At 33.8% G+C, this 13,138-nt stretch overlaps 1 pseudogene and 1 gene segment (V, D, J or C); both read left to right on the forward strand.

Annotated features, from left to right (window-relative positions):
- The first annotated feature begins 8,176 nt into the window (after nucleotides 1-8,176).
- Nucleotides 8,177-8,717, forward strand: LOC144253742 (immunoglobulin lambda variable 1-40-like). The segment is given in 2 exon segments: nucleotides 8,177-8,234; nucleotides 8,344-8,717. Coding segments are annotated over 2 exon segments (432 nt in total).
- A 2,671-nt stretch (nucleotides 8,718-11,388) lies between these two features.
- On the forward strand, nucleotides 11,389-12,114 carry LOC113177255 (dnaJ homolog subfamily B member 6 pseudogene; annotated as a pseudogene).
- Nucleotides 12,115-13,138: the final 1,024 nt, after the last annotated feature.

Raw genomic sequence — 13,138 nt, forward strand, 5'->3', positions numbered from 1 at the left:
GTTTTTTCTTTAATGTTCTGTATTCATAATTGTAGAAATCTTTTACCTCATTTTTTAGATTCTCAAATATTTGATTTTACATTATTTTTAAGGATACTGTGAATGCTATAATTTTCATGATATCTCTTTCAGGGGATTAATAATTAGTTTTAGAAATGTAATTGATTTATGGCTGTTAATTTTATATCCTGCTAGTTTACTATTTTTTAACCTTCTCTAAAGTAGACCATATATTATGACACAAAGCAACTTTTATCAAATACAAAAATTAAAAATTTTAATCCATTATGATCTGCATTCTGTCAGATCATAATGGATTAAAATTAGAAATCAATGATAAAATAAAAAATAAAAATACTCCAATATCTGGAGACTAAATAATATGCCACAGAGTGAACAATGGGTTACAAAAACATCAAGGAGAAGATGAAAAATTCTTAGAGGTAAATGAGAACACTCATACAACATATTGAAAATTCTGGGGAACTGTAAAGGCAGTACTGAGAGGAAAGTTCATTGCCTGTAGTTCATTTGTTAATAGAAGAAAAACCTCAACAAATAAATGACCTAAATTGCATTGCAAAGTCCTAAAAAAACAAGAAGAAATCAACACCAAAAGGAGTAGAAGACAAGAAATAATTAAAATAAGAGCTGAAATATTTGAAATAAAAAAACTGAAAAAAATTGATGAAAAAAATTGACTATCGCTTGGCCATGCTAACAAAGAGAAGGAAAAAGAATAGTCAAATTACTAGCATATGTGATGAGAATAAATATATCACAACAGGGATAAAGAAGAACATACAGAAGATAATTAGAAATTATTTTGAAAACTTGTACTTCAGTAAAATATATAATATCAAAAGCATTGACAATTTTCTAAGAACCACAGAACTTGCCCAAATTGAATCAGGAAAGTATACACAATTTAAACTGACCAATTTCAAGCAAATAAATAGAAGATGCCATCAAATGCCCACCAACCAAGAAAAGCCCAGAACAAAATGGATACATAGCTGACTTCTTCAAGACCTATAAGGAAGAACTAATACCTATACTCTTCAAATTATTTCATAAAATAGAAAAAGAGAAAGCATTTACAAACTCATTCTATTAGTCCAATATCAACCTAATTTCAAAACTAGGCAAAAAATGTCATACCAATAAGTCTAATGAACATGCATGCAAAAATCCTCATTAAAATTATAGCAAATAAAATAAAAAATATATATAAAAAAGGTAGTGCACCGTGATTAAGGTGGGGTCCATACCAGAGATGCAAGGGTGTTTCAACATACAAAAATCAATAATGTAATTAATCACACAAATAGACTTAAAGATAAGAATCATATGATCATTGTAATAGATGCAGAAAAAAATTTTGACAAGATCCAACACCCATATATTTTCAAAACACTAGAAAAGCTAGGAATAACTGGAACATATGTCAACATCATAAAAGCTACCTATGCTAAGACCCAGGTTAACATAATTGTAAATGGAAAAAAAAATTGAAACTATTCCCTGTAAAAATGGAAATAAGACACCTCTTCTATTTAACTTAGTTGTTGAAACCCTAGCCAGAGCAATTAGACAGACAAAATAAATTAAATCATTATGGATAGAAAAAGAAAAACTCAAAATATAACTATTTCCCAATGATGTGATTCTATACCTAGAAGACCAAAAAAAAAAAAATCCACCAGAAAATATCTAGAACTAGTAAACAATTCAGTAAAGTAGGAGGAAATAAAGTCAACACCCATATATCAAAGGTATTTCTGTATATCAGTGACACATCCTTGGAAAGAAAAATGAAAAAAAGTACCACATTTACAATAGCCTCAAAAATGAATAAATAAATAGAATACTTTGGAGTCAACCAAACAAAAGAGATAAAAGACCTCTACAATGAAAACTACAGAAAGCCAAAGAAAAAAATTAAAAAGACCTTAGAAGATGAAAAAATCTATCTTGCTCTTGGATAGGCAGAATTAATATTATTAAAATGACCATACTACCAAAAGCACTATATAGATTTAATGCAATTCCAATCAAAATCTCAATGACATTTCTCAGAGAAATAGAAAAAAGCGATCATAAAATTCATCTGGAAAAATAAGAGACCCAGAATAGCTAAAGCAAACTTTAGCAAGAGGAATGAAGCAGGTGGCATCACTATACTAGAACTTAAACTAAATTGCAGAGCAATAGTAACAAACAACAGCTTGGTATTGGCATGTAAATAAACTGGAATACCAATGGTTCAGAATAGAGGACACAGACATTAACCCACATAATTACAGTTATTTTTATTAGACAATGGTGCCAAAAATGTTCATTGGAGAAAAGATAGCCTCTTCAACAAATGGTGCTGCGAAAACAGGAAATCCATATGCAACATAAAGAAATTAAACACTTATTGCTCACAATGCAGAAAACTTAACTCAAAATGGAACAAATACCTAGGAATTAAACCACAGACACTGCATCTAATAGAAGAAAAAGTAGTCCCAAATCTTCATGTCGGATTAGTCCCCAACTTTCTTAATAAGACTCTTTTAGCAGAAGAATAAAAATCAAGGATCATTAAATGGCATGGATTTCAAATAAAAGGTTTCTTCTTAGCAAGAGAAACCATCAGTGAAAGTGAATAGAGAACCTATGTTTTTGGAGCAAATTTTTACAACAAGCACATCAGATGCAGCACTAATCTCTAGGGTATATAAAGAACTCAAAAAGCTAAACACCAAACAAACAAATAACAACAACAAAATAAAAACAAATAACCCAGTCAATAAATGGGCCAAGGAACTAAACAGACAAAGACACTTCTCAGAAGAATATATACAATCAGTTAATAAATAGATGAAAAAAACGTTCAACATCTCTAGAATTTAGAGAAATGCAATTCAAAATCTCTCTAAGATTTCATCTCACTCCAGTCACAATGGCAGCTATTAAGAATACAAAAAACAATAAGTGTTGTTAAGGTTGTGGGGGGGAAGCACATTCATACATTGCTGGTGGGACTGTGAATTGGTGCAGCCAATAGGGAAATCAGTATGGAGATTCCTTGGAAAACTGAGAATGGAAACACCATTTGACCCAGCTATTCCAGCACACCCAAAGGATTTAAAAACAGCTTTCAACAGGCTCACAGCCACATAATGTTTAAAGCAACACAATTCATAATAGCTAAACTATGGAACCAATCTAGATGCCCTTCAGTAGATGAACAAATAAAGAAAATATGGTATACATACACAATAGAATAAAAGAGAATAAAATCATGGCATTTGTGGATAAATGGATGGACCTCGAGAATATAATGCTAAGTGAATTTAGCCAATCCCCAAAAAACTAAATGCTGAATGTCTTCTCTGATATAAGGAGGCTGATTCATAGTGGGGTTGGGAAGGGGAGCAAGGGATGAATAGAGGAATTTCTGATAGGTTAAAGGAATAGAACCAAAAGGGAAGGGGCATAGGGATAGAAAAGACGGTGGAATAAGATTGACTTCATAACCTAACTGCATGTATAGAGATGCAAATATGGTGTGAATATACTTTGTATACAACCAGAGATATAAAAAATTGTGTTCAATATTGTGTTCTACAAAATTGTAATAAGAATTGTAATTCATTCTGATCTCATATATAACAAATTAAAATTTTAAAAAATAATATCAAAAAATTTTTAAAAATAACTTCACTGTTTATAAATAAAACATCAGATTCTGGTTTATTTTAGTGGCATACCATAATTCTCTCTCATTACACAATGTTATAGAATCTGTAAAAAGCAAAATCAAAAAACTTCCAAAATTATATTAATACTAAAAATAATAAAATTATCAATTATCACCTGTAAAGGAGGTATAGCACAGAAGTCGAAACCCATCAAGTCAATAACCCATTATATCATTATAACTCTCTATATAGCAATGTTTTATTTAAATTATAAATTATTCAGAATTATATACATGTAATAAAATTTTAGCAGTGATCAATGTCTATGCATCTTGAAATAATAATTGTACTTGCAAATTAGACACTCAATTCTGTAAATGCATTGTCTTTTAAAAAGTATCATTGAGTTAAGCATGTAAAGATCTCTGATGTGTCTGTAAATTGCCATATAAGAGTCTACTTTATTTTGTCTTTTTATATGCTTTTTTGAACTTCTAAATCTTAGACTTAGGTAAACCATCCCTGTGAATAACATAATTCAGATGTCCTGCTTCAACTGGTAGCTGTAAAATTTAAAAGTTTTAAAAATGTGGGTTTTTTGCTCTGTGTAAAATATTTTTTAAGCTTAATTTCAATTTTTAATATTCCAAAGCCTTAGAACATAACAATAAAGTTACTTTATTTTATTTTTGTCATAATATCAAGCTTGATTGAAAGAATAATCTGTATTTAAAGTGCTCTTATTTAGTAATCTTAGAACTTGCACTTGTTTTTAAATTAACAAAGAAGGGGATTATAGTGGTAACTTAATATTCTCATTTAATTGATTTATTCTTCCTGTGAATAACAAGTGTATGCTTGCATGAATACAGTAATTCACAGCTTGGCTTTAGTGAATGGGTCAGCTCTAGCAATCTGAGCATAAATGATCATTTCTTTTGATTTCCACATCACCTTCTGTCACCTGAACTCACAGAGAACACTCAGTTTCACTGTACGTTCATTTTCATGTCAGTGTCTTTGTGCAGCATTTAAATCATTCCATAAATGTGTAGCTTAATTCATTGCTACTTTAATATGCACAGTGTATTGATGGATTATATTTAGTGTTATTTAATGTGCTTATTCATTTTTATTTGTTGTTTTATATGTACATGACCCTAGGGTATATTTTGAACATTATACATTATGAGTACAACCCATTACAATTATGATCCCATTCTTGTGGTTGAACATAATGAGAAGTTATACTGGCCGTTTACTCATATATGATCAAAGAAAATTCATACCTGAGCCATTCTACTGTCTTCCCTATTGTCGTTCCCCCTCCTATCCCTTCATTCCTCTTTATCTAATCCAATGAACTTCTATACTTCCCCTCCCTACTCTCCCTTGTTATGGGTTGGCATCTGTGTATAAGAGAAAGCATTTGGCATTTGAATTTTGGGGACTGGCATATTTCACTTAGCATGATAGTCTCATTTCCATCCATTTACTGGAAAATGCCATAATTTTATTTCCCCTTATGGCTGAGTAATATTCCATTTTGTATATATACCACATTGTTTATGCATTCTTCTATTGAAAAGATTCTGGGTTGGTTTCATAGTTTTGCGCTTGTGAATTGAGCTGCTATAAACATTGTTGTAACTGCATCACTGTAGTCTGCTGATTTTAAGTCCTTTAGATATATACTGAGGAGTGGGATAACTGAGTCAAATGGTGGTTCCATTCCAAGTTTTCTAAGGAATCTTCATACTGATTTCCAGAGTGGTTCCACCAGTTTACTGTTCCACCATCATGTGCTTATTTTCTATCTGGAAATTTTACTATGACACATTAATCAATTCATATGATTTGTTTTATGTTGCTTGGTATGAAGAGCTTAAATATTCTGAGTTGATATTTGTAGATAAAGTTAGAGAATAGGATAATCAAAAGAAAACTCTGTATATGCTTGGGGATTTGGCTACACTTATGAAGAATAAAAGAATTAAACATGTTGATCAGCAATGAAGTAAAGAAAAAAATTGTCTTTCTTTTTCTGAATTTAAGGGAAAGTGGAACTTGGCCTGTGGGGGAAAAATGATCTGCAGAAAATTAGTTATTGCAGTTGAGAGTACAATGTGAGGGTCGAGAAATAATTTTTTATTAAAACTACAGAAAATCACAAGGGGACCTACATTGCCTATCCTCATAGTTAGAGGAAAGAGGAAGAAAACAAGAAAGAAAGAAAGGAGAAAATAATGATTAAAATTTAATATATTAAAATTTATGAATTTAAATTAGTTGATAATGCAAACATTCAGTTTTAATTCATATTAAAATAATCTATTAATCAGAAATGTAAATTATGTATTTCAATCATTGTATTATCACTTTCATAAATATGAAATATATTAGATGGAAAAATGTATGCAAAAAAACCATAATTGCTTGATTTTTAATTCTGTTTATATTCAATTGCAAATTGTTATAGAGTTGAAAAGTACCAACCAATCGTGGTTTGAGTTTCATTTCTAAGTATGGAAGTTTACAGGCCCTAGAATGGCACTTTGATTATCCTAGGATCTGGGACTGTCAAAATTATGAAAACATATTCAACATCTCTAGCAGTTAAGGAAATGCAAATGAAAACTACACTGAGATTTCATCTCACTCTAATCAGGATGGTAATCATGAAGAATAGATGCAATAATAAATGTTGGTGAGGATTTTGGAAAAAAAAAGCACTCATACATTGTTGGTGGGACAGCAACTGGTACAACCTTTCTGAAAAGCATTATTCAGGTTCCTTAGAAAACTTGAAATAGAACCACAACTTGACCAAATTATCTCACTCCTCAGTTCATACCCAAGGGACTTATAAATGGCATTTACATAGCTGAATCAATGTTTATAGCAGCTTTATTCACAATAGCCAATATATGGAAGCAGCCTAGGTGCCCTTCAACTAATTAAGTAATAAAGAAAATGTGGTGTACATACACAATGGAATACTACTCAGCCATAGGAAAAATGAAATTATGACATTTGCAAGTAAATGGATGGAACTGGAGACTAAGTGAAATAAGCCAATACCCCCCAAAATACAAAAGTCAAATGTTCTCCCTGATATGTGGTTGCTAACTCACAATAAACATGAAGGGAGGTAGGAAAGAATAGAATTTCATTGGATTAGAAAAAGGGCAATGAAAAGAAGGAAGTGGGAATGGGAATAGAAAAGATAGTAGAATGAATCAGACATTATTTTTCTATGTGCATATATGAATACAAAAACTTTACAACCAGAAATGGAAAGTTAGACTCTATATATTTATAATGTCACAATGCATTGTAATTTCATCTATAAATAATAACAAAAAATATAAAATAAATAATGAAAATATAATATAAAATGTAGAGGTTTTAAAAATTCAGTATATGATTTACTTCATTAGTTGGAATCATAGGACCCTTGTGAAATACACTGAATATTATTGAACAAATATGAACAAAAGGCTGATATTCATGCCTAAACGACCTGCATACCTGCCAGGGCCTAAAAGACAATGCATTCTTATCCACGTCTGAAGACATTCATTAGTCCTATAATTTGAGTCCTTTCAGTCCTTCCAGCAGCTATGACATTCCATGTAGCCAATGGTGAAAGAATTGCTATTTGGTTGTGGCTGACACATAGTCACAACCCTCATTCTCACTTGTTGACAATAAAGGTTACAAACATGTGAACTGAGAAAGCTAAAAGACATGCATACTAGTATCTTCTAAGTAGCATCAAATAGCTACTCATAAGATTTTGCAACTGAGTTCCTTGCCAAGCCCAATGTGAAAGGACCTGTGGAACAGTCTTTGTGCTGTGGATAAATGCGATGGTACCCTGCAAGCTAATAAAACCATAAAGTTTATGTTTACCTGTTTAATTCTGACCTGAGGAAAAAAATGTGTCAAAGATACCATCTTAGACCTGTCTAAGGAGGAATCAAGAGAACTATGCACAAATTCACTATGAGGAGTCTGAGAAGAGGAAGAAGGCCATTCTAAGGTGATGGGGAGGCCACAGAAGGGACTCACTGGCCTGTGTCCTAGGCAAAGACAGTGGGGATGACTGTCTCATGGGATTCTGATCAGAATGTAACAGGATGATATGCATGAGTTTGGACAACAGGGGGCACTGCAGACCAGTTAAGAGGGTCAGGAAGGAACCACTAGTGTAATGAGCCACCTGGCCCTGCCTGATGCTCTCTTGTTAGGGCTCACAGCTGTGACGTCCAACACCCTTAAGCCAGGCCTACTCCACTCCTGCACACCCACATGTCATCTTTATGTACTAGAGTCTGAATTAGGGCCCAGAGTGTAATCAGGAAACCTGGAGGAACTTAATTTGCATGCATATTCCCTCCCCTTCTGGGAGTATTAAGAGGTCAAGTGAGAGACTTTGGTGAAACTCTTCTCAGCTTTGGGAACAGTAAACAGAGCTCAGGATGACCTTCACCATGGCTCGGTCCTATCTCCTCCTCACATTCCTTGTTCAGTGCACAGGTGACACGATATGGAGGAGGGATAAGGTGTGGGAGTCCTCTGATATGGGCCCTGATTCTACTGTTGTTTCTAAACAAAACTTATGTTCTCCATGTTTTCTCAATTCCAGGATCCTGGGCCCAGTCTGTGCTGACTCAGCAGCCCTCACTCTCTGGGACTCCAGGACAGAAGGTCACCATCTCCTGCACTGGGAGCAACACAAATATTGGGGATGGCAATACTGTGAAGTGGTACCAGCAGCTCCCAGAAACAGCCCCCAAACTCCTCATCTATGGTAATAGCAATAGACCCTCAGGGGTCCCTGATCGTTTTTCTGGCTCCAGATCTGGAAACTCTGGTTCATTGACCATCACTGGGCTTCAGCCTGAGGATGAGGCCAACTATTACTGTCAGTCTTATGACAAAAGCCTTAAGGCACCCACAGTGCTCCAGGCTCATGGGGAAGTAAGACAAGAACACCTTTACCATCTGTCAGGAGGATAAACACCCCACAGCTTTGCTCAGGCCTGCCCTATAGCTTGTTCTGCTAGCTCTGCAATAGGCCCAGCTGAATCTCCTGGTGCTTCTTTGAGAAGCCTCTTGTACTCTGTCCAGAGTCATTCAGGACAGCATGTTCCTAGGAAAATGTCTCCATATAAACATAAATTTGTGTTGCTCTTTAACTTGAGAAACAGAACAGGATGGTGTTATCTCTTTTTCCTGAAAATTAGGAGGTGAGGCAGCCAGTGCAACCCCAGTCATCTCAGACTTGACATCTGATGGGGAAAACTGTAGTTCCGTCCTCCATTCTTCCAAATTTTCAGAATTCTTCAACTGTGTCTACTTCCTCTTATCCCTCATTCTCTATGTTTGTGATTCATGTTTTTGCCTAATTTGATGTAACTTTTCTAACAGGAAATATTTGACAGACAATAAAACACCTATATGTGAAAAGTTTGATAAATTTTGAGACCTTTTCACACCTTTGGGAACATCAGCATAATCAGGCAAAAGAATCCATGCCTCTGCCCACAAGCCTCCTTTGCCTATCCATCAGGACCCAGCAATTATACTTACAAATTAGATATTGAATTCTGTAAATGCATTGTCTTTAAAATACTATCATCGAGTTAAATATATAAACATCCCTGATACCTCTGCAGATTGACATTTTAGAGCTTGTTATATTTTTTCTTTTTATTTGCTTTTTCTTAAGTGGTGGTACCAGTGATCAAACTCAGGGGCACTTGACCATTGAGCCACATCTCCAGCCCTATTTTGTATTCTGAGATAAGATCTCACTGAGTTGCTAGGGCTTCTCTTTTGCTGAGGCTGGCTTTGAACTCGAAATCGTCCTTCCTCAGCCTCCAGAGTCACTGGGATAACAGGCATGTGCCACCACTCCTGGCTTATTTACTTTAAAAAAAAAAAAAAACTCTTTAATCTTAGACTAATGAAAACTGCACAAATAATAGTATTTATAAGTTCTGCTTCTAGTGGAAGTAGTAAAAATAAATAGTGTTAAAAGTAAACTTTTTTGCTCTGAGATATTTTTCAACATTTTCAAATTTCAATACTCAAAAGACATAGAACATAATAAAATGGTTTTTAATACTTATTTTTAGTTGTATATGGACAAATAACTTTATTTTATTTATGCTTTATGTGATGTTGAGGATTGAATCCAGTGTCTCACACGTGCTAGGCATGTGCTCTACATCAGAGCCACAACCCCAGCCCTAAAATGTTTTTTTTTTTTTTCCTTTTGTCATAATATCAAGCCTGGTTGAGAAAATAGTGTGCATTTAAAGTCTTCCAGATCAGTAATCTTAGAACTTGCACTTGTGTTTAAATTAATGAAGACAGGAATTATTATAGCCTGATAATATCCTCATTTAAGTGGTTTATTCTTCCTATTAATAACCAATGTTTGCATGCATCCATGCAGTAGTCCACAGATGGCTTTAGTAAATGGATGAGTCCATGCTAGTAGAGCATAAGTCATCATTTCTTGTTATTTCCACATCACCTTCAGGGACCTGGAAGCACAATGAACATACAGTTTTAGTATAGGTTTATTTTCACATCAATGACTTTGTGGAATATTTAAACCATTCATAGTTCTGTAGCTCATTTTATTACTACTTCAAAATGCACACTGTAATGATAGATAAGATTTTGTGTTATTTCATGTGCTTATTTTTTATTTGTTGTTTTTAGATTCATATGACAGTAGTGTATATTTTGACATATCGTACATATATGAGGTAAAACCCATTACAATTTTGATCCCATTTTTGTGGTTGAACATAATGTAGAGTACACTTGTCATTTATTAATATATAAACACAGGAAAGTTATGTCCAATTCATTCTATTATTCTACTGTCTTTCCTATTCTCATCCCTCCTTTCCTTCATTCCCCATTTGTGTAATCAACTGAACTTCAATACTTTCCCTCCCTACTATCCTTTGATATGGGTTAGCATCCACACATCATAGAGAGAAATTCAATCTTTGGCTTTTTGGTATGAGTTTATTTCTTTTAGAATGATAGTCTCCAGTTCTATCCATTTACCTGCAAATGCCATAATTTCTTTTTTTTATTATAAAAATATTTTATTTATTTTTTATTTTTTATTGTTGGTCATTCAAAACATTAAATTTCATTTTTCTTTATGGATGAGTAATATCCATTGTGTATGTATATACACATTTTCTTTTTCCATTGATCTGTTGAAAGGCACCAGTGTTAGTTCCATAGCTTGGATATTGTGAAGTGAGCTTCTATAAACATTGATGTGGCTGCATTACTTTAGACTGCTGATTTTATGTTTTTTGGGTATATGAGGAGGAGTAGGATAAGTAGGTGGTTCCATTCCGTGTTTGCGAAGAAATCTCCATAGTGCTTTTCAGAGTGATTGCACCAGTTTCCAGTTCTTATTTGTATCTGCAATTTTTTCCAAAACATTTATCATTTTATATAATTTGTTTCATGTTGCTTGGTGTAAAGAGTAAATATACTGGGTTTACTTCCTGTTTGGTGTTGGAGAAAGGAAAGTGCGAAGAGCCACTGCCATTGCCACCAAAGCAGCCTTAACACACCCTGAGCACCTTTCTGCCCACCCCGACCTGTCTCCTGCATCACTGGACTTGTTCCAACAACCTATTAAAACATGGTGGATTACTATGAAGTTCTAGGCGTGCAGAGACATGCCTCACCTGAGGATATCAAAAAGGCATATTAAAAACTTGCACTAAAGTGGCATCCAGATAAAAATCCTGAAAACAAAGAAGCAGCAGAGAGGAAATTCAAACAAGTAGCTGAGGCATATGAGTTATTATCAGATACTAAAAAAAACGGGATGTCTATGTCAAGTTTGGCAAAAAAGGCTTAAATGGTGGAGGTGGAGGTGGAAGTCATTTTGACAGTCCATTTGAGTTTGGCTTCACCTTCTGGAACCCAGATGATGTCTTCAGGGAATATTTTGGTGGACGGGACCCATTTTCCTTCCACTTCATTGAAGACCCATTTGAAGATTTTGTTGGGAACCAAAGATGTCCCCGAGGAAGCAGAAACCGAGGTGCAGGCTTGTTTTTCTCCACTTTCAGTTGACTTCCATCATTTGAAGGTGGATTTTCTGCATTTGATACAGGATTTACTTCTTTTGGGTCACTAGGTCATGGTGACCTTACTTCATTATCTTCTACAGCATTTAGTGGTAGTGGGATGAGTAACTTCAAATCTATATCAACTTCTACAAAAATAGTAAATGGGAGAGAAATCACTACAAAAGAATTATCGAGAATGGTCAAGAAAGAGTAGAAGTTGAAGAAGATGGACAGTTAAAGTCCTAAAGATAAATGGTAGGGAGCAGCTGCTATGTTTGGATAACAAGTAATTCAATGCACACATTTATGCATTTAACAGAAATGTTAAACTATAGCAAGCACCATTTGAGGATTAACAGGAACATTTTTTGGAAGATTTCAGAGGAACTCGACTTTCAATATAATTGTATTTAATCTAAAGTATTTATAAAAAGCTCATCGGTGTTCCTATTTGTCATAGACTTTTGTATTAATTGTTGGGACCACGCAATAGGACCATTTTTTTGTCTTTAAAATTGTTGTAGTCTCTGTCTGCAGTTTGCTTTTTCATTAAGCGTAATCCAAGGTGAGCCTTGACTTTGAGTAATCCTAGGAAAAGATTGTATTCTAACAGCAGCCTGGATCTGCTTCGCATTGTGTTTGACTTGTGAGCCAAGTAGTGTCAGCCTGCTGTGAACTAACATTGCCAGGATGAGGCTCCTGTAGAAGTAATTTGATTTTTTTTCAGTATGTAGTAATGAAATATATTAATGCATTAATGATAATACATTTCTGGTTTAATATAAATTTAAGGTTGTTTTCTAGTTGTGTATGAATGCTGTCAACTTAGTAAAGTTTTGACAATTGTTTAAATATGTAATGTTAAGCTTAGGTTTAAAAATCTGGTAAACTAGGTCTTTGTCATTTGCTCAAAAAAAGAAAATAAATGTGAATGTGTTTGGTGCATTTTTCCTGAAAATAAATAAATAGATAGATAGATAGATAAATAAATAAATATACTGTGTTTATATTTGGTGATAAAATTAGAGAAGAGAGTAATCAAAGAAAAAATCTGCATGTGCTGGTGGATTTGGGCACACTCATGAAGAAGAGGAGAATTAAATTTTCTGATCTGTAGTGGAGTAGAGAAAACATTTTTGTCTTGCTCTTTCTGAATTGAAGGTCAAGTTTAGTTTGGCTTATAGAAAGAAATAATCTGCAAGAAATTAATAATCATTAAAGTTGAGAGAACCATGTGAAGGTGGAGAAATAAATTTTCATTAAAACTAAAGAAAATCAAAAGGGGATCTATATTGCCTATTTTTCACATGTAGG

This window comes from Urocitellus parryii, chromosome 3 (genome assembly GCF_045843805.1).
Source record: "Urocitellus parryii isolate mUroPar1 chromosome 3, mUroPar1.hap1, whole genome shotgun sequence".
Taxonomy (NCBI): Eukaryota; Metazoa; Chordata; class Mammalia; order Rodentia; family Sciuridae; genus Urocitellus; species Urocitellus parryii.